General features: G+C 39.7%; 1 protein-coding gene across 1 annotated transcript in view; it reads left to right on the top strand.

Moving 5' to 3' along the window:
* The window catches only part of PTPN4 (protein tyrosine phosphatase non-receptor type 4), a 143,672-nt gene that overhangs the window by 85,419 nt on the left and 35,063 nt on the right, over positions 1 to 23,190 (top strand). The window contains exons 12-14 of the mRNA XM_065880030.1: positions 4,060 to 4,128; positions 11,741 to 11,866; positions 13,597 to 13,755. Coding sequence (XP_065736102.1) covers positions 4,060 to 4,128; positions 11,741 to 11,866; positions 13,597 to 13,755 — 354 coding nt within the window. The remainder of the gene's footprint in view (positions 1 to 4,059; positions 4,129 to 11,740; positions 11,867 to 13,596; positions 13,756 to 23,190) is intronic.

Genomic DNA, 23,190 nt, shown 5'->3' with positions numbered 1-23,190 from the left:
AGCCACTCGGTGTTTCACTATGAAGCGTGATGTTGCTTGTGAGCTTTCACACGTGCCCTGTGTCGCGCGTGTTGAGGCAGTTCCTCTATTTCGCACTTGTGGGAAGTTTTTATTAGGATTGGTTATTGGTTTTTGTCAAGTGCTTTCCCTGCAGCTATCTCAATGATCATATGAGTTTTCTTTTTAGTTGTTTATTTGATGAATTATATTGATTGACTTTCAAATGGTAAAGCAGCCGTACATTCCTGAGAGAAACCCCACTTGGTTATGATCTGTTATCCTTTTTATATATTATTTTGTTTAATTTGCTTACATTTTGTTTAGAATTTTTGCATTTATGTTTGTGAAGGATATTTCTCTTTAGTTTTCTTTTGTAATGTCATTATCAGGTTTGGTGTCAGGATCATTTTGGCCTCATTGAATGAGTTGGGAAATATTTCCTCATTTTCAATTTTCTAGAAGAGTTTCTCTAGTAATATTATTTCCTTTTAAAATGTTTGATAGAATTTTCCAGTTCTTTCTAAGGCAGAAGTGTTATTTATAGGAGGCTTTTGAACAGCACATTCAGATTCTTTAATACCAATGAAGCAGTTCAGGTTTTCTCTTTCTTCCTGGGTGGACTTTGATCGTGGTTTTCAAGGAATTTATCTATTTTGTCTAAGTTCTTGAATATTTTGGCAAAAAGGTTGTAATATTACCCTATGATATTTTCAATATCTCTAGAATCTAATAAGGTCATTTCTCTCATTCTTGATATTGGTAATTTGTGTCTTCTCTCTTTTTCCCTTGTCAGTCTTGTTAGATTAAATATTTGGGATTAAATATTTTTAAACACTGTGAATGCTACATAAAACCTTTCTTCAGGTTTGTATGTAGCTTATGGGCCACGCTTTGTCTGTCAAGTCTTAAAGGAAACAAGCGACCGAAAAATACTGAACCAGGTTCCCGTTCAAGTGTAGAGTCAATAGCTAGACAGTATCAAACATACAAAACCTCAGGGAGTATAACATCTCTGAGCCTATTTTGAAAAAAAAAAATTAATGGTAAAGTTAAGCCATCTAAGAGAGAATTCAGAATGACTCAAGAAGCATCTTGGTGAAAGAAGTCAGAATAAAGATTAAATTCTTTAAATATGGAACGAATCCTTGACAACTATGAGAATTATAACTACAGAATAGTATTAAAATGTTATAAACTTGGGCAAAGTAAAAGTAATAATATAAGAAAGCAAGAGGGAGCAGGGACTAGTGAACTATGTGAATCCATATTAACAAAAATTAAATATTAATACACTAAGCTTTTAAGGTTTTCCCTGACCTTTTTTTTTGTGGTACGCGGGCCTCTCACTGTTGTGGCCTCTCCTTTTGCGGAGCACAGGCTCCGGACGCGCAGGCTCAGCGGCCATGGCTCACGGGCCCAGCCGCTCCGCCGCATATGTGGGATCTTCCTGGACTGGGGCACGAACCTGTGTCCCCTGCATCGGCAGGCGGACTCTCAACCACTGAGTCACCAGGGAAGCCCTTCCCTGACCTTTTTATTCTCCTCCTCCTTCTTCTTTTGTAAATGAATGGTAGCCTTTTTCTTTAATTCAAGAGAAATCCATTTAGTATTTTCATTGTGGCATATATAGCATAATCACATTGTAATAGAATTATATCCATATTTGTAGCCTTTTCTATGTATATATAGAGTTTCAGAATGATTTTTCCCTGCTCATAATGGAGATTACTTCTTAGGGGTATGGCTGTGGCTAAATCTGTTTACTTTTTTTGTCATGCTTTTCGATATTGGTTGAATTACTTACAAGAAGCCTGCATGCTTTCACCAGTTGGTATATTCTCACTGTTCTTAAGATAAGTATCTTGCTGTCAGAATTTAGTGTTCTTAGATTATGTTACAGTTTTACATTTTGTTCTAATTATACTAAACCCTGTAGAATAATATGGATAATATGACATATAAACACTTCATTTTCCCCTCATATTTGAATTTAATCTTTATATTTTTATTATGAAATTCAACTTGTTAATTCAGCCTTTTGAGTAATAATGTCCCATTTGAATCCTCTTTCCTGGAAAATTAGTCTATCAGTCCGGGAAACAGGAAGCTCTTTTGATTTTTCAAATAAAAGCAATTTAATCGAGGCAGTTGGTTTCTAACACAGGTGTTAGAAAGGCTGGGAAAACAAAAAGGAGGGGGTTTGGAGAAGCAGCAGGAAGAATGGGTAATGCCTGAGGGTCAGAAGCTTGTGTCACTCTGGGCTGGAGCCCGCAAGCTGAGACCTGCTGCTGCACTGGTGAGCTGCTGCCGTTGATTCTGGATCTCCAGGGCGGTGCTGCTTTGATCAGGGGTGGCATCATCTGCGGGTTCTGTTTCTTTCTGTGCCCTGTCCCTGCTGCTGTTACAGCGGCTGCCAGCATCTGACGGTCACCTGCTTCTGACTTGCTCCGCTTTCTGATCTCCCACCAGAAAAAAGGCAGAACTGACAGAAAGCCAGCCTGCAGGGGAGCCTCCCAGATGCGGGGCGTAGCAGACAGAGCAGGACAGGACTGAGGCCTGGGCAGCTCGGCTAACGTGAAGTTAAATTCGTGTGTATAAGCCAGCCGTAGATGTCTGTAGTTGTGAAAGCTAGGCTTTCTGTTTATAGTCCTTAAGAACTTCAAAAACGTATCCAGAATACTTTTTAATCACCAAAATGATTAATAATCTTGTGAGCGATGTAGGAATGGCAGCATGACATGTTTATCTGGATACAGTCCTATCCCTAATGGATACACATTGGATAAATGCTTTTCCCCCTCATTATCAGCAATGGTTGGGAATACTAGCACTCTTGTCATCTCTCACGAAGACTGAGAGATGGAATTTTGAATATCAGGGGATTTAATACTTCCTTTACCAGCCTCCTCACACACACACCCCCTTGTTATCTCTGTTCCAAAATGTCCAGGGGATTACAGTCCTTGTTCTAATGTGGAAGTACAAAGCAGTGGTGAACCTAAATCTGTTACCTTGTTCACAATTGCAAGTATAGCTCATCCTTCTTAGAGGGAATATATTAAGAAACATCAACTTATCTAAACTTTAAAATCGTGACAATGTTTCTGACTTTCCATTAAAACTTGAACAGATGTGCCATTCTATTCACACTTATCTATACTTGTCCATAGAAGATGATCTTAAAATTGCTTGCTTATTAGCTTTGGAAACCTATATTTGTATGCTTTTATATATATTAAATTTCCATCTATGTAAATGGTTATATTTGATATTCTAAACATTTGTGTTCATTCACTCAAATAATGTGATGTGTCGAGTAACAGATTCTCTGAGAACCAAGGTTTTATTTACAAATTTGCTCTCAACACATTGGAGTACCACAGAGGAAGCTCAGTTCCCAGGCATAAACGGTGTGCTTGGGAGACAAATCAGCTTCAAGATAACCCCCTGTAATGCCCAACTCTTAACCATATTCTGACCTTCATTCCTTCTAATACAAAAATATCTGGAGTTGCCTGTATCTGGACGTGGAGGGATTTGAGGATGTGTCTGTGATCGTTATCAGTAGGTGAGGAGGAAGAGCTTGCCCAAGGAAAGAGCAGTTCTTCGAGATCTCCCCCCATGTGTCAGGCCCTTGTTGAAGGAGTAGTAAAGACATTAGCCAAACTGCAGACGTGGCAGGAGGGCAGGGCTTAGATGAGCTGGGACAGAGCAACCTGTTTCTGAGTCTAGAGGGAGTGCCTTTCCAGGGCATAGCAGAGGAGGAATTCCTCTCAGACAGAATTACTTCTTTCATACTCACTCCCAAACAAAGGAGTATCTGAAAACAAAGTGTCTTTGGAACACATCCTTGTTCATTAATGGAAGAACTGTAATTAAGCTTCATCCATCCAGGTAGAAGTGGAATATAGTCCATTCTTTCCTTCTTACCCTCTGCTCCCTTTTCTCTGCTAGAAGTATCTTGTCTCATGTAATTGTAGTATAGTCATGCTGTGTGTTGTCATTTTATCTTGTAGTTCTCTTTAAGGTTTTCTTATTGTACATATTTATCTATTTCAGTGGCAGAACTGAAGTCCAGTCAGTTCAATATGGCAAAGAAAAGGCAAATAAAGACAGGGTGTTTGCAAGGTAAGCCACTTCTAATTCAGTGTCTGAATTTTTTTTAAAGCAAGGTTAAAATTGCTAAAAACTCTTTTTCCAAATACGATTACAGAATTATCACATGATTCCTTCTTTAATTAAATGATAAATTATGTTGAGCGAATAATGAAATAGTTTGTCTAGTTTACTCAATCAGGTTTTTTTTAGTGGACCGAGGATTGTAACCCTGACTAGGCAGAATCAAGTATTATATTATTAATATAACATCTTGTTGGAAGGCTTGTTTCCCTTTTGTTAACATTTTTGAGAAACATAGTGACTCATCTCATATATTATCCAGCCCATTTCTTCTTTCTTTAAATCATATTGTTAAGAAATAAGTTGCTTTTTATTTGGGTGCGTTTTGTTATCTTCATTTTTTAAGATCTGTTAATAACCAGTTTGCTTTTCGACAAGTGAGATGACATGATCAGATTTATGGTTTAGAAAATAGTTTTATAAGCAAGGATAGAGAATGAATTAGAAGTAAGGCTGGGTACCCAGAGACCGGTTAGGTTATTGCAGTAATCCAAATGAAAATAACAAAGGCCTGAACTAAAACATTGACAGTTAAGTGGTTACTAGGGAACAAATTTGAGGAGCTTATTTTGCAGGTGGAACAGGCACAAGTTGTTGACCCTTTGGTGGAGGTGTGTGAGAGGCAGGAGTGTCTGGAGAGACTCGTCAGCTTGGAGTGACATAAAATGGACAGGGGCTACAGGAGAGAACAGACTCGTAATAGAAGACGTTAAATTGGCACAGGTCTAGTTTGAGATGCCCGAGCAACGATCTAACCAGATTGTCCAATAGGTGATTGAAAACTCAGCCGAGAGCTCTGAGGAGGGAGAGTGACCAGATTGGTGGCAGCTAATCTTTACTGAAGACCTACTGTGCCGAGCATTGTTTCAGGCCTTGGGAACACAGTGAAGAACAAGTAACCCCTCTTAGTCTCATGGAGGCTGCACTCTGATTGGTGGAGCAGGCGCCTCATATAGTGAGGGCTGAGGCAGGGAAGGCCCTGGGCCGGAGCCAGTAGTGGGCAGGGTGCGCATGGCAGTGGTCCAGGAGATGGCTAGACAGGCGGGCAGCGGCCGGAGTCTGTGTGGCCTTGTGCTGGGAACGGTGAGGACTTAGAATTGTAAATGGAGGCCAGGGAGACTGGGGGCATGGGAGGGATATAAACTGACTTGCATTTTAAAAATGTGGTAGAGTTCTTGTGCTTTAGAGTGATAAACTGAAGTATCTATAAGTATCGTATGGTTCCTGGGATTTGCTTCAGAATAATTGGGGGGCGAGGTGAAACAGGGTTCTCATGGTGATGCTGTTGAGCCTGGGGCCTGAGTACACAGGGTTTATCAGACTCTTCTTTCTACTTCCGTTTATATTTGAAATGTTCCAAAATAAAAAGATGGGGGAGGGTGGGAGATTAGCCTGGCTGCTGGGATAGAATCACTCTGTGGGGATGTGAGTGGAAGAGGGTGACCAGTTAATCTCATAATGGCTAATGCTTATTTTGTACTTACCTGTGCCAGGTAGTTTTTGTATATTAACTGACAGCCCCCAGACTCAGTGAGGTAATAAATCCATTACAGATGAGAAAACTGAGCGAGTTTGAATAATTTACCTGAGATTGTACGGAGAGTGAGGGATGCAGCAAGATTCTAACCAGACATCCCAGGTTCTTACCCACACTTTTAACCTCTGTGCGGTAGTTTTTGCTGTTCTGCGTGAGACGCTTGACTCCTTCCCTGTCTCAGATGTGAAAGATGATCCCGTGTATTGTCTGTCTCCTTCACTAGGTAGGATGTCAGCTCTAGGAGGACGGGAGTTTGTCTGTCTTAATTCACCACAGTAGCCACAGTTCTCTAATGAGTGGGGTATGGTAGATGTTTTTTAAATGAAGCAGTGTATTTTCAGTGAAAATAGCTTAGAGAGGGTGAGTCCTTAAAGAGGTCATGAGCTTAGAGTCTGCTGCCAGTGGAGGCCTGAGAGTTTTAATAAACGAGAAGTGGAGAATTTTGCTTTTGACTTTAATTTTGCTCTTAGTCTTTGTCTGAAAGACCTCCTGCTTTGTGTTTCTAGGGTAAGAAGCTGCTGTTTTTTTCTTTCCTCCCAAAGCAGAAACTGCTTTATTGCTTTCTCTACTCCACAAGTGATGGCTCATTTTGTTTTTTAAAGCTCCAACAATGCCAAATAACATAAAGAAAAATCGTAGGGCTTCCCTGGTGGCGCAGTGGTTGAGAGTCCGCCTGCCGATGCAGGGGACACGGGTTTGAGCCCCGGTCCGGGAAGATCCCACATGCCGCGGAGCCTGTGTTCTGCAACGGGAGAGGCCACAACAGTGAGAGGCCCGTGTACCGCAAAAAAAAAAAAAAAAAAAAAGAAAAATCGTGACCCCCAACACAATCATTTAAAATTGTTTTGTATTTACTATTCAAGATTTTGCCATGTATATACTCACAGAGATATTGATATGTATGTCTATACTTTATTTGTTTTAAAAATTGTTTCATACTTTTTCTTGCTTGTTTTTATCACTTAGCATATCATAGGAATTTTCTTCAATGTTGAAAAATCTGCAGTCGTTCATGTCAGTAAATCTTAAACACTTAAGTCCTTTTATCCTGAGCTGTAGATTTAATTGCAAGATCCTTCCCTTCGTCCTGCCACCGGTCCGCGTGCACAGTCAGAGTCATTTCTGAGGCTGAGGCTGTGCCAGCAATGTGCCTGGAATGCTTGTAAAAATAAAAAACAAATAATATTACAAGTTCCTTGGAGTAAAGACATTTGAAACAAAAAAATCATTAGAACATGATTTTTTATGTGTTTGAATAATAAAATTTACGTGGGTTTTTTTTTTTTCCCCCCTTCATTCCTGGCTTATCCTCATCCTGATTTGTCTATGAATGATCTCTCCAATCAGAAAATTGTCAAAGAAAAATGCCTTGATGTAGGAAAGATTTCACTGGTCAGGGCATATAGCATTTTGCTGTGATAAGTTTAACTTGAATTTGAATGATGTAATTCATTTCAGCATTTGTTCAAAAAAGTTTTGAAATTGATTTATTTTGGCTTTATTTTTAGATTTATTGAGGGAAATATTGTCAGTTTCTCTATTAAATATAAATCTTGGTGTCATATTAGTGGCTTCGTTATTTCGGAAGGGAGGAAGAAAGAAAGTAAAAACACAGAGATGTCTGCCCCAATAGATACAGCTACTGAAATTACTCAAATTCCTCCTTTCCACAGTCATAGATACTTTTTTTTTTTTTGCGGTACGCGGCGCTCTCACTGTTGTGGCCTCTCCCGTTGCGGAGCGCAGGCTCAGCGGCCATGGCTTACGGGCCCAGCCGCTCCGCGGCATGTGGGATCTTCCCGGACGGGGGCACGAACCCGTGTCCCCTGCGTCGGCAGGCGGACTCCCAACCACTGCGCCACCAGGGAAGCCCTCATAGATACTCTTGTTTCCAGTTAGAAAGTATTAAGGACCTGTAGAAAGGTAAAATGTACAGTAAACTGTTAATTTGAAACCATTTTCCTTGAAATTGCTCTTGAGAAAGGAATAGTTTACTTCCTATCAACTTTGTTTTAACTTAAAATGTACATATTTATTCTAGTTCTTAGTACTATAACTTTTTTGCAACACTCCTTTCAGACTTGTTAAAATCAAAGTAAATATTTTTCTGATTCTTCTGTTAAAACAGCACCATAACAAAATACTTGCACTTTTTTATTCTTTTCCTAACAAGAAGCTTAACTTTTTGTCTTGCTTGACATTTGTAAAAATACTGAACATGATTTCATAACTAGTTCTACTGTAATATGATATCCTAATATGAATACCAAATCATAGGTGTGTTTATATATTAATGTTAATATCACATGCAAATGACTTCCTTTATATGTGAACATGCTTTAATATTTTGAGCATATCAGATTTTGAAAGATATACAGATAGTTACACCTGCATCTTACTAGTTCATTTTTTTTTCCAGAGCAGTGCCCAATGCATTTTATTTTATTATTTATTTATGTTTTAAATTTAATATTTAAAAAGAATTTTTAAAAATTTTATTTTATATTGGAGTATAGTTGATTAACAGTGTTGCGTTAGTTTCAGGTGTACAGCAAAGTGATTCAGTTACACATATACGAGTATCTTCATTTTCAAATTCTTTTTCCATTTCTGTTATTACAGAATATTGAACAGAACTCCCTGTGCTATGCAGTAGGCCCTTGTTGGTTACCTAGCTATCTATCTATTTATTTATTTGGCTGCACCGGGTCTTAGTTGTGGCATGTGACCTCTTAGTTGCGGTATATGGGAGCTAGTTCCCTGACCAGGGATCGATCGAACCCATGCCCCCTGCATTGGGAGCGTGGAGTCTTAGCCACCGGACCACCAGGGAAGTCCCTGGTTATCTATTTAAAATATAGCTGTGTGTACATGGGAATCCCAAGCCCCAGTCTATCTCTCGTCCCCCACTTTTCTCTGCCTGGTAACCATAAGCTCGTTTTCTAAGTCTGTGAGTTTGTTTCTGTTTTGTAAATAAGTTTATTTATATCACTTTTTTTAAGATTCCACATATAAGTGGTATCATATGATATTTGTCTGTCTCTGTCTGACTTACTTCACTTAGTATGATAGTCACCAGTCAGATAGTTCTTCATTTTATATATGCATTATTAAAATGTGAAATTGTTTAACAGGTTATCTCATAAAACAAATATGCATTATTCAGTGAGTAGTAGAGATAAAATTCCAATATGATGGGCCCCAAATAACTTCCTGTTTCTTTTGTTGTGCTGGAATTGTATGACTCTACTTTGAAATAATAAGTCATCATCTAGGACAAGGTCTGAATAGTACTGCTTTAATGATCCTGCTAGCTCTGAAAGGCTAAGCTTTTCTGGGATTGTGATGATCTGATGCATATCTATCAAAATACCCTAATGGTTTTAGCAATTATTAAATTATTCTGTTAGAGTATTAGAGAATTCTAGAATTCTTGTCCACTCCTTGGAATTTTAGTTGGCAGTGTAACTAGTTAGAAAAGATTTCTCCTTAAACTTTTTATGTAAGGTTGTTTTTTTCAGCAATAATGAATGTTAACTTATTTTTCTGATACATCAACTCTTTGAATTGCTTTCAGACTTTTTCAGTTATCATATAATATCTAAGAAAAAAGCAGAAGAATGTTCCCATGCAACAGAAAAATAAGGTGCCATAGTCAGAAAATAAATTTACCACATTGCAAACACTGATGAAGTGTGGTATTTTTTTCTCTGAAGTTTCCACACTCAACAGGAAACATAGACAGCAAGCTTGAGTGGGTGGATCTCTGAGGTTAAAACTGTTAATAAAATACCTTGAAATTTAGTTTTAAATGCAAAGCATTTCCAACCATGTTTAGTTTATTAACAACAGTAAAGTGTTCTGATGCTTTGTATTAGGTGAGTACAACTGGATTTTTTTCCTCCTTCAAATGACTCTTTCCCTCTTTTAGAAAATGAAAATAGTTGATCTCCTGACTGTGGCTAGTGAACTCACTTAAACAGTTTACATTTAATAATCCAATATGTGAGTAATCTGTTGACTAACATTAATAGAAGAGCCATAAATGCTGTTTCTTTTAATAATCTTTACTTCATTTAAAAAATCTAATGCATGAGATAATATACTTTATTTTTATTTTATTGTGACTGATGAGGTGGTTAGACTAAATGGTATCCTGACTTGTCTTCAAATCAGAAAATCCTGTAATTTAAACTCATGGTAATGGGAAATGTTTATGTTTTAATGACTTCAGATTCACTTACGAAAAATGAAATCTGACTCAATGACTTTTTTAAAAAATTGATAACGTTACATCTCTTTTAGAAAATGTTCAGTGTTCTTAAATTAAGGAGATGTCAGTCAACTATATTTCAATTTAAAAATAAAGAAAAGAAAAGAAAGCAACATCATTAGGCCAAACTAAAAAGATTTTAGCTATGAATACATGAAATGATAGGGCATTTTTGTGCTTTAGATTCAGAAGTAATTTAAGTTACTTGTGGTTTAGTAAAATTAATAAACTAAAACATTCCACTGAAAATGTAGATACTCATAGATCATTTCAGAAGGTAGGGAAGGACCGTAGGAGCATACATTTTACTAGTAAATTTTAATAGTTAGATGTAGAAACTTAAATGGTTTGTCTGTGGGAAGGTCAAAGCTAGGATTGATGGTCCCCACTCATTGTTTGTTTGTTTCTTTTAAATAAATTTATTTATTTTTGGCTGCGTTGGGTCTCTGTTGCTGCGCACAGGCTCTCTCTAGTTGCGGTGTGCGGGCTTCTCATTGCAGTGGCTTCTCTTGTTGCGGAGCACAGGCTCTAGGCGCACAGGCTTCAGTAGTTGTGGCACACAGGCTTAGTAGTTGTGGCTCGTGGACTCTAGAGCGCAGGCTCAGTACTTGTGGTGCACGAGCTTAGTTGCTCCGTGGCATGTGGGATCTTCCCTGACCAGGGCTCAAACCCGTGTCCCCTGCATTGGCAGGTGGATTCTTAACCACTGCACCACCAGGGAAGCCCCCCACTCATTGTTTTAATGCTTCCTACTATGTATGTAAATTTTCTTGAGTACTCGTGGTCATTGTTACCATGCTTTGTAGTCTAGTCTATTTGTATGTGCTTCAGTGAGTTATTACTGAAATATAAAACTGTCTAAGTTTAGAAGCTGATATATTATGTGTTTTTATGTAATTTGCTTAATTCATTATATTAACCTTCATATGAACCCTGCATATCAAAAAGCTAGGCATTTAAATAGATATCATGTATTTTCCATGAACTTTGGCCACTTTTTGAATTTGCATAAAAAACGACTTCAGTTGCTAATTTATCTAAAATTCTAAGGGTTTTTGACCTCAGTAAGGATCAATATCTTTTCTGAAAAGATCATTTACTCTCTTTATCACTATAATACCTGACAATATACAGGTTAGAAAACATATGCTACTCCCCACCGTGAGACAAAATTATTAACCTTCCAAATGTTTCCTAAAGAAGAAAAGAAAAGAAAAAGACCCACTGGCCTACTGTATATAAAAGGGGAAAATTTATAAATAAAGTATACACAATTATCATTTTTACCTTGTCCTCATTGAGGCAGAGGGCCAGGGTTTAGGTTTAAGGACACTCAGGAGATGATGTGTTAGGAATTGTTTAAAGCACCACAAGATAAGCTCAAGTCCCAGAGACGCTGGGACAGAGACAGACTATGTCTAAAATGTAATGGTGGTAGTATCTGGGAAAACTTGATAGCCAACGATTCCATTGTTTTTTTTCTTTCATCTTTGTTTCTTTGTTTCTTTCGTTTTTCTCCTCTTCCCTATTCTCTTTCCTACTTTTTCTTGCCTTCTTTCTTCATATAAAGCAGATTTCCTTTCTTAGGAAATTGTTTGGTAAGTAGCCTCCAAATGCATTAATTTCTTGTAAATGAACGTGTTGTATTTACTCATCTAGAATATGATGTATTAAGACAAATTGTAAGGTTTGGTACATAGTTTGGGGTAAAAAATAAAATTTTTTGCATATTATTTAAATTATTACTCCAGATCCCCAAGTAAGCCCTTGGCACGGAAATTAATGGATTGGGAAGTAGTAAGCAGAAATTCACTATCTGATGACAGGTTGGAAACACAAAGCCTTCCATCGCGATCCCCACCTGGCACTCCGAATCAGTAAGTACATCAGGTGTACGTTTTGCTAATTTCTAAATGTTTGGCTGTATGTTTCCATTGCCTGAAGATTATAATATGTAAATGAAAAATTTTTCGGTTAGACATGATTTTCGTTGCTCCAAGGCATTATTTCCTCTCAGCCTGGAGCTCAGTGTGTAAACAGAGCATGACATAAAGATGCTCACTTAACTACAAAGCTGACCTCCACAGTCAGGGTCACTAGCCAATATATCGAGGCCTATTAGTAGACTTAAAATCTGGGAATATGGTTGTAGCTGACATAACTCTTTTCCGTGTGTATCTCCAGCATAATTTCGAGGAGAGTGCATATTATTTGAACATGCTAAGTGTTGTGATTCTCTTGCTGAAGCTCCTACCCTGCTTCTGCTGTGCCAGTGTCTGTGGTCTAGGAAAAGGGATTTCCAGCCTCAGTTCCCACCAGCTCAGCCATAGCTCAGCTGAGAAGCACATGTTACCCAGCACTTCCTGTGTATGTACTTCGTCCTAGCATTTCTCACGAAAGCGGGATGCTTGGGTATAGGGAGTGATAATAAGATAATGAACGTGTACTGGCCAAAGATGTTATCTTAATTTCATAATGTTAACAAGTGTGTTGTATGTATTATATGTATGTGATGAAGATAATGATAACAAAATGAATGTCACCATACTGACCATCCTTGTTAACCCAAAAGGTTGATATAAGAAATATTTGAATTTTGGCATGGAATATAATATTTAAAGAAGTCTTCCTCTGGACATATTTCATACACATTCATGTTCAATAAATGTGCACTAAATTCTAAAAGTTGTTTCACTGATGGGTGTTTGTCAGCTTAAGAGTAAATTCCTACCATATTGGAAGTAAAGTGTGTGCCCAAACAGCTTGGTTCACAGCAGGTTACCTAATAGCTAGGTGTCTTCCTCACTACTAGAAACAAAATAGACTCAAAAGTTTGTGCAGTGTCTTGCTAACTGCAGAGTGCTAAGTCATCTTTTTTGTAATAGACTGCATATAAATTCAAAGGCTAATCAGCTTGTTGGAGAAGATCCAGAACCTTCTTTCTCTGGTCCCTTTTCCAGCCAGCCGTTCCTTATTTGTTACCAGTACCCCACTAAACAATTACAGCAAATTATGGAAGACACATGAAATTTAAACCCGATGGTTGAATTAATTAATTGTCACTAACTCTGATCAGACTTTCTGTTAATGAAACAATTTTATGTATGATATGAAGAAAATTGTTCTTTCCCTAAATCCTAAAGTGACCGTGTCACTTATGAAGATGGAAATATGGTATTCAGTATCTCTAGTCTTAGAAATTATAGAAAATCCCATAAATAAAAGTATTTATTAATGGATTAAAGAAGAATTCAGACCAGAGGATATTTCTGAATTATTGGGTTCTCTCCTTTTATTTTGTAAATGCTGACTAAGATGCACATTTGTAGTGACTGAAACCTAGAAACATTAAGGTTGGTGGGGATAATAGATGATTGAAATAGATAAAATCCCCGTGGCAGGTTGCTAACTCTAGCTCAGATCTTTTGACTTCCTATTCTGTGTTTTTTCTGTTTATACCATAGTGTCTTTGTCAGAGACTCAGCTTGGTAAAATGCGGTCAGTCTTAAAAACACACACCCACTTTCCACTGCAACATATAAGAAAGAAACTTGAACATACTGAGTTACAGTACATTTTTACTCAGTTTTTGTTCCTCTTCTCGCAGTCGAAGTTCTGCATTCACCCAAGAGGGAACCAGGTTACGGCCATCTTCAGTGGGCCATTTGGTCGGCCACGTGGTTCACACCTGCCCCGGCGAGGCGTTCGTGAGGCATCGGTCTCCATCTTCCACGCAAGCTAACAGCATTGTTTTGGAATCATCTCCGTAAGGCCTTTTTGCATTTAGCTTCCTTTTTGTGAGGAATAATGCCCCAAATTGTTTCATTTGAAATAATCTGGGAAATTATAGTATTTGATACAAGACTTTATGTGATGTTTTAAAAATGTATATATTTGTAAATGTGCTTATTTGTTCCTGAAGGTCTTGGTGACCCCCACCCCACAAAATCGCTGCTATTATTTTGTTGGCTCTGTATATTCTTGAACTTTTGGTGCACATTGTTACCTATTTCTGTAGATAAATGCATCACTGTGGTCAGGCAGTAAGGTGATGAAAGGTAGAGTTTTCTTAATATTTTTCAGGAAGGGAACCATAAGGATGAATAGACAGTGTTGGGGAGATGAAGTAGCAAGGGAGAACATCACATTGAAAATAAGTTACAGAACGTGTGCATACCTCATTTCTAAAATTCACTCCTATCTCATTACAAGTTGATGCATAAATTAAACTTCATAATTCAGTATATCAGTTTAATGCACAACATACTTACCTCACATTAATAGGCAGTCTTGATTTATCGGTTCATATAATACAGTTAGTTCATATGCAAGTAAAAGTACAGTGCAAGAGTTAGAAAAAAAGGAAAATACTTTATAAGATACATAGGTAGGTAAGAGGATTCATTAATTGCTGAGGAGGAAAAAGGGGTTTCAGATACAGTGAACGTGATGAGGGTTGAAGAAAGGGTGGGTCTGAGTGATGGAGAGCAGGTGGAGTGGCCAGCACAGCAGCTGTAGGTGCTCCAGGAAAGCGCGCCTGGTCTGTAGGAGCGACTGCTGTCCTCTGTGGGCGCCAGCAGGGAAGGCGGCCAAGCTGTCGGTACCAGTGGGCGTTTAGTCTGGCTAACGTGTATCTGGGTGAAAGATTTGGATTGTGTGTGGACATTTTAAACGTTGGAGGAACAGAAAACTATACACTGCACAGTGACACCTGTGGAGCATGGGTGGACAGGAGTTAGGATTGGTGGAAATTTAATGTTTTATTACTTTTAAGAATTATAACTCTAAACTTTTTGATTTTTAATAAGCATGTATTTTCTACTTCTAAAACTTTAAAAAGTACAGTAATTAAAGACGTGATTGAAATGTTAACTGACTAAATTTTAAAATGACATGCTTTCGGCACATGAAAGCCGACCACTTGGAGGAATCACAAAGTCCGTGTCATCACAGACAGAACAGTGTCACTCCTGGGGCCTGACCACATGATCTCAGTCTAGTTTTTGTAGAGCCCTTTCCGTAGAGCCCATACACATCTGCCTATGCATACAATTGAGTATTTCCTTTCATAAATTTCATAGATTCACAAACCCCCCAAATCACTTACCTCTTCAGAATACCTTTGTTCTCTTTTCCTGACCTGAAGTGGAAAAGGAGGTTCAGGATAGGTTGGAACCATGCAGAGTTTTTCTTCCCCTGCCCAGTCCACCAGAATTTCAAATGCTTGGGGCTTTCTCTTTGGACATCTGTTTTATGAAGCTTAAGTATTTGTATTCAGTTTTGAATCTGTAACACTGTGTTGGAAATTCAGCCAATCCTCACCTTAAGAATAATGAGAGAGTTCTGAAAAGACAAGCTTAATGGTAAACTAATAACAATAACTTACATTGGTAGCTTACAGTCAGCTTTTTCATAAATTATCTCATTGTTGTATTCAAGAGAACTCAATAGGAAAGGGATATAGCCCCCCTTTACAGATGAGAGAGCCAACTAACAGCATTTGTCCCAATTTATAGAGCTACCACTTGGGTTTTCTTAGAACTGTGTATCCTGGACAAGGCTTTGTTGATTTTTTTTTTTTTTTTTTCAATTTAGAGGAAATATTTTTCAACTCGGAATCCATAGATTTTAGTTTTACATTGGCCAAATGTGAAAAGAATGCAAACAGTATGTTGGATTAAGCACAGAGCATTTCAACGTAGTACAATACATTGAAATTGATGTTGCGATATCTCACCAGTTTCCTGCTCTTTGAGGGAGTCCAGGGGCGTTCAGGTGAGCCTGACTTCAGGCACTGGGTGAGCCTGCCCACTTCCCAAGGAGAAAACGCTATTAATTCGCAGGTGTGTTTACTGTGGAAGCAAACAGGAGGCTGTTGTACTGCTTAAAATTACCGTTTATAGGCAGGGATGATTGAGATTACATCCTACCATTTCCTTCCTTTCTTTAAATGATCCACAGAAAATTAGACTGTTTTTAGTTTGTGATTTTTCTGAGATAAACATTAGCCCTAAATTAATTTTAAAATACTTAACGGATTAAAAAATAAATAAATTCCCACCACAATGCTAAGACATAACAGGGAAACTCAGGTATTTCTACAAAATAATTGCAAAGTGTGTGAGTGGGATGGATACGGTTTTATTTTTTATTATGATACAGATTGCTAACAGCTGCAACAGAGAACTGTTTTGAGTGCAGAGGAAGCTGCCTCACTGCTGACCTTGAAGCACTCATGAGGAAACTTACAGCCACCTGGACTGAAACAAGTCAGGAAAGCTTTTGCCCACCTGGCTTGATTGACAGTTTTAACAACTCTTTTGCTGCTGTGTTACAATATATTGCCTGTTGACAGCAAAGTGCACTTAAATGTAACATTTTCATTATCTGCTCTTCACTTAACCATTTTCCAAAATGTCAAAGTTTAAGATAAGCACATTATTTGTGGTGAAAATCCCCAGCCTGAAAGTTGGACATTGGAACAGTTTTTCTTATTTATTTATTTATTTATTGGCTGCATTGGGTCTTCCTTGCTGTGCGCAGGCTTTCTCTAGTTGAGGCGAGCAGGGGCTACTCTTTGTTGCAGTGCACGGGCTTCTCATTGCGGTGGCTTCTCTTGTTGCAGATCACGGGCTCTAGGCACACGGGCTTCAGTAGTTGTGGCTTGTGGGCTCTAGAGCACAGCCTCAGTACTTGTGGTGTGCAGGCTCAGTAGCTGTGGGTCGCGGGCTCTAGAGCGCAGGCTCAGTGGTTGTGGTGTGCAGGCTCAGTAGTTGTGGGTCGCGGGCTCAGTTGTGGCTCGCTGGCTCTAGAGCGCAGGCTCAGTAGTTGTGGCTCACAGGCTCAGTAGTTGTGGCTCGTGGGCGCTAGAGTGCAGGCTCAGTAGTTGTGGCTCGCAGGCTCTAGAGCACAGGAACAGTAGTTGTGGCATACAGGCTCAGTAGTTGTGACGCACAGGCTTAGTTGCTCCGCAGCATGTGGGATCTTCCCAGATCAGGGCTTGAACCTGTGTCCCCTGCATTGGCAGGCGGATTCTTAACCACTGCACCACCAGGGAAGCCCTGGAACACTTTTAGAATCACATTCCTGTCTCTCATTTCTTTTTTCTTAACATCCAAAGTTAACACACGTAGTAATTTGCCCGCAAAATTTTTTCTGTGGGTAGAATTTAAACAGTATGTGTTTCAAGTCCTTGTTCCCATCCATACCCCACTGTGGATCATTGTAGGCAAATTATTGGTTTTAAATATATTAAAACCATTGCATTAGGGATATGTTATCAATTAAAGTAAATATGGATGTCCTTAGAGCCCTGACCTCTACTGATCTTGCATTCTGTTCATTTGAAATATAAGTAGTTTCTAGTAAAATTTAAAATACAATAGTATTACCACTTATAAGTAAAATGGAATGAAAGAAAATAGTCATCTTCAGCATATGGTCTGATAAGTTCTGTTGAAGCCTCAGTTACTGGCAGATAGCACCGTTGCTTAGCTTTTGTCTCTTTTATAAATTGGCCTCTGAGAAACATTTCATTTGAAGAGAAGAGTCCACTGCTACAAGTTTAGAAATCCCTGATTTAAAGTAACTTTCCTCCCGCTTTTTGCAGTTTTCTTTGAGCTGCAACTATAACTTAGTGTTAAGAGCATAAGCTCTGGATTCAGACTGTTTATAACTTGGTTCCACCACTTCTAATTATGTGACCTTGGGTGAGTTATTTTATCTCTGTAAGCATTAATTTCCTTGCTTGTAAAAACAGTATGATAATATCTACCTCATAGGACGGCTGTGAATATTTAATGAGATGCTTATTAGTAGTTCGGCAGAGAAAAAGTACTTAGTAGATGTTAACTATAATAATTATAATACATCTTTCAGTTAATTTGGGGTGGGGGGGGATGTATTCCAGCAGCTTTTAAGTATATTATCAACCATTTATCTGTTGTATGTTTGAAGTGTGGATATCTGGTTGAACACAGAGAGGAATTCCCCATATTCTCAACTTCATCCTGCAGTTCCTAATCACCAGAGACTATGCAGATTTCATAATCCTCAAATGTTAAATCCAGTTCCCTGAGCTATTCTTTCCTAGACTGTCCCGTTCCAGTCTTATCTTTATCCGACCTCATCAATTCCTTTTGCTTCGTCCTGAAAGCTTTGCCTTCCCTCTGCCCCTCTGAGCTACTGGCACTGATAACTTCACCTGCAGGCTCAGCGTAACCCAACTTCCATGCCAGCCTTGATCAGGTCTAGTGATATATCATGGACCATGCAAATACTAGGCTGCTGTAGGACAAGGAAGTAAGAGAAGCAAAGGGGGTGGAGTGGATGGAGTGTTGAGCCATGGGGCCTCAGAGGGCGCACCCTGTTAGATGCCGTACCTGTGGCGGCAGGACTAAGCGCGGATCCCTGGGCTGCTGCTCTGCAGCGTACTTACCTGCAGTCCGGCTCTGGCAAAAGCCTCCCTTACTTGCAGTTGGGAGCTGAGGTCAGAGACTTGGACTTGGACTGAAACCAGGAATCTCAGGTCTGGGACCTTGGTTCTGGAGTAGATTCCTACTGATAGAATAATATGACATTTTCAGTTCTATTCTTCTATTAATCATATCCCCGGGAGTTTCTATGCACTTTAATTGCCTTGGGCATCGATTAGTAATCAGTCTGAAATGGTGTTTACTTTGAAATACTCTGAATGTCACTATAAATTAGCCAAAGTATCAAGAAGCCTGATTTTTGAACCAGAATTTTATCTGTATCTTATGGAACATAAGTATGGCAGGGGTAAATGCCCAGTGAAGACTAGGATGACGCTAGTGATTGTAATTGAGTGAGACAAGAGCTGCTGGTATGTATTTTAGAAAATAAGAGTTTTAAAAGGAGCCATCATTCCTGGCAAGTTTGTATTAGTGTCTACCAAGAATATGGTTTTTGTTTTCTAGTCTTAAATTAGAATAAACTTTATGCTTGTATGAAGGGTGTATTTGTACAATTAAACCTTTGGCAGCATTTTTTTAAAATTTACAGTTTTAAGAGTTTATCCTGCTCATTTTTCTTTTTTATGAGTAATTACAATAATCTCTTTGGAACTATATTTTCTACACTCTCCCTATGACAGATTTTTTCCAGCTCCCATATTTAACGCCAAATGACTACCTCTACTTGTAAGACTCCAGGCACAGCCTTGATCCCTACTTCTTTCTTTGGTTCCTATTTCCCTAGTCCTGTCTAAACCATCTGATAGTAGATGCTCGTCTTCTTTTAGGTTATAGGTCCCTTCTCTCAGGTGCCAGCTGTTATTTCTAGTGGGGCTGTGTCCTACTATGCTGCCTGGTTGTTCTTTCCAAGTATGTGATGTCTTTTCATTCTGTTTTCCTTGGTAGTTTTTGTTTATTTGTTTGTTTATGTTTTAGCCTAGAAATAGTACCTTTTTATTTTATTTTTTTAATTAAAAAATTTTTTTTGGCTGCAGATGAATTGGGAGATTGGGATTGACATATACACAATAATATGTATAAAATAGATAACTAATAAGAACCTGCTGTATAAATAAATTTTAAAAATAAATAAATAATTTTTTGGCCGCTCCATGCAGCTTGTGGGTAGGGTCCTGGTTCCCCTGGATCCCCGACCAGGGATCGAACCCAGCCCCCGGCAGTGAAAACGCCAGGTCCTAACCATTGGACTGCCAGGGAATTCCCAGTAGTACCTTTTTAAAGAACTGGCCTATTGCATGATATTATTTTAAATGTATTATAATTTCAAATTACAATACGTGGTTTACCTATGAAAGTCATCTTCCTAGATAATTGTTTAGTAGATTGACTTCGTATGATACTTATACATTAAATATGAACAGGGAAGTTATTTGTTACGATAAATTGAGTTAATAGGAGTATGTCTTTAAAATGTAATTGATACCTTTTGCCCAAAATAAGAATTTTAGAAGTCTGTGTTGATATTCTTGATTACTTTTATAGACAGTAGTTAGATAGGTAGATAGAGTGTGTTTGGTTATTGAAGCTGGAAACACAGGAAGGGGAAATTGTCACTAGGATTACTGGGAGAGTGCATAATTAGTTTGTGAAAAAGCTCCCCAGACCAACCTTAACCTCTGCAGTGACCAGGCCCATGGAGAGCTTGTCCATCACTCTCTGTGAAGTTACCTTAACAAGAAAGTTACATAAAACAATGAGAGAAGGCAGCTAGCACCTGTCCTGAAATCCAAAATTATATCATCCTTTCCTCTCTTAGATCTCGGCTGACCCTCTGCCTGTACTCCATTCTCCTCACCCTTTCTTTAGGGTTTGGCTCAAATCCCAGCCCGAGCCTCTACGCTTGGACTCTCTTCCTATCTGGGTCTTCTTGTGGACTTCAAATGAGTAAAGGAGAGGGTGTATTCAGATACCCATTGGAGTCCGGCAAGTAACACTGGGTGGGATTTATGTGGCCTGGAATGCCTGTGGCCCATCTAAAGGCAGCAGCTACCACTTGGCTTTTTCCAGTTGTTGGCAACTTGTAATGCAGGTCTATTCTTTCCAAAGCTTCACATTTTTCATTCTGGAAATCCAGATTTTGTATGTAATTTTTAAAATGCAGTCAACTCACATTTTTAAAGTGAACAGGCCAAATGTATGTTGGCAAAAATTGGCCCACAAGCCATGAATCTGCAACCACTGTTCTTGTACAGTGATTTCTAATCAGGAAGTAGATAATAAAAATCACTTCTGGAGCTTTTTGGACTGTATACGCCTGGTCTCTAACCCTGGAAATGCAGACTCAGCAGTCTAGCAAAATGTCCCGTGGTGTCAGTGCCGTCCCTCTCTTGCAGCTGAGTGTTGCCATCATGGTACCCCTGCCCACCAGCCCTGGCTCACTTAGATACTGGGCTGCCCAGCAGGCTTGGGTTTGTCCCTGTTGTTTGTCTTGGTGCTGTGCTTAGACTGTTATCTGAACCAAGAATAAAGTTGTTCTGGCTCTATTCCCACCTGATCTCAACCTTATACTCTTCCCCCAAGGCCTTTGGGTTTTTGGCTGTGTTGGGTGTTCATTGCTGCACACAGGCTTTTCTCTGGTTGCAGCGAGTGGGGCCTACTCTTCGTTGCGGTGTCCTCACTGCGGTGGCTTCTCTTGTTGGGAGCATGGGCTCTAGGTGCGCAGGCTTCAGTAGTTGTAGCATGCGGGCTCAGTAGTTGTGGCTTGCGGGCTCTAGAGCGCAGGCTCAGTAGTTGTGGCGCACGGGCTTAGTTGCTCCGCAGCATGTGGGATCTTCCTGGACCAGGGCTCGAACCCGTGTCCCCTGCATTGGCAGGCGGATTCTTAACCACTGTGCCACCAGGGAAGCCCCAGACCTTTAGTTTTGAGACTGAATGTTTCCCAGGTGTGGCAACTGTATGCAAAACTAGAGGAAAGCTTCTCTTTGCCTTGCCTGGGTTATACTTAGACCTGAGTAAGGGATGAGACCTATTGGTTGATCCATGTGGAGTCCAGTGACTTCCAGTTTTCGTAAAGTCTTGGAGGCTTCCGGCCAGCTGCTTGTTAGAGATTTCCCATCGGCGGCTGTACCAAGGGTTGCCCGCCTCTGTCTGCCCTGGTCCCTGCAGCAGGCCATGGCCAAGGCAAGCAGCTCTCTCCTAGCAGTTTCTTGCACAAGCAGCGCTTGAATGCATCGCCTTATAGAGGCTTGGGTTCTTGGCAGTTGAAATTAGCGGAATAAAAACTAGTATGTTTGGGATCTGGAATCTCTGGCCATCAAAGTAGACCTCAGAGAAGCTTTGGCTGAAGAGGGGAGGTGTGCTGTCTGATGCAGTCCTCATAGACTTATCAGAAGCTAGAGCATTTTGTGCCCTGAAGACTTCTGGGTGGAAAGCTGAGTGGTTATTATTGTTCACTGCGTGTTTAGTGATTATATTTTACACTAGATTATGCAGTTGGAGGAGGGCTATATTTTCTCTTCAGGGAGGTGAGACCATTCCTCGTTAATCCTGGCTGACGCCCTTGGTGCTAAGCGGATTTCAGCATCGCTGCCACATCTGTCACGTGTCTAGCAGCAAGTCTCTCAAGAAGTTCACAGCTGCTCTACCAAGGGGAGCATATGTTTCCAAGAGCCACTCTGGCAGGAACCTCTGTGTTAGTTACCTTGGGCTAAATTATGCTCTGGTAGCACATTCCCCCAACTTACAGTGACATGCAGCTACAAGGGTTCTTTCTCTCTTACATTCTGCATACGTGGTGGATCACCTTTGGCTCTGCTGCATGTCATGGTCATTCTAGGGCCCAGACTGACCGCAGACCCTGTTTGGGACTTGGCTGGTCTCCTGGCTGAGGGAAGAGAGAAATACAGAGCTTCCTTTCAAAAGAGGCTACTCACATTTCATTGGCTAGAGCAAGTCATATGGCCAAGCATGATGTCAGCCAGGGAGGAGTGGAGGGTAACTTTGAACAATAATATGATCTAATACAGTTTTGCTTCCTCAAGACCTTACAGCTGTGTCTTGGGTGTCAGTCATCAGTCAGCAAAAATAAGCAGGAACGGGCTGAAGCTTGTGCCTGGTTACCACAGCAGCTGGCAACTCTTTCCTCTGCCCTGAGGCAGTGGGATAATAATGTTTCTATTTCCCCAGAGGACCTCCTGCCACCTCAGAGGTAAATAATAACCCCTGTGGTGATCAGTACTCTTGACGAGAACCGTTTTCGCCTTGCCTGGTCCCTTAACCTCCATGACTTCCACGGACGCAGGCTTCCTGGGGTCCAAGTTGAGCCACTGGTTCCCCCTTCTGGCCTTCGTGAAAAACTCACCTTGTTACTACGTGCAGGGTGCTCAGTTGTTTTTTTTTTTTTTTCAATTTTTGAATTTTATTTTATTTTTTTATACAGCAGGTTCTTGTTAGTTATCTATTTTATACATATTAGTGTATACACGTCAATCCCAATCTCCCACTTCATCACACCACCACCCCCTGCCGCTTTCCCCCCTCAGTGTCCATACATTTGTTCTAAATATCTGTGTCTCAATTTCTGCCCTGCAAACAGGTTCATCTGTACCATTTTCTAGGTTCCACATATATGCGTTAATATACGATATTTGTTTTTCTCTTTCTGACTTACTTCACTCTGTATGACAGTCTCTAGATCCATCCACGTCTCTACAAATGACCCAATTTCATTCCTTTTTATGGCTGAGTAATATTCCATTGTATATGTG

This window comes from Phocoena phocoena, chromosome 7 (genome assembly GCF_963924675.1).
Source record: "Phocoena phocoena chromosome 7, mPhoPho1.1, whole genome shotgun sequence".
In the NCBI taxonomy this organism is placed as follows: domain Eukaryota; kingdom Metazoa; phylum Chordata; class Mammalia; order Artiodactyla; family Phocoenidae; genus Phocoena; species Phocoena phocoena.
Note: the sequence above shows the minus strand (reverse complement) of the source record. Positions and strands in the feature narration are given on the sequence as shown.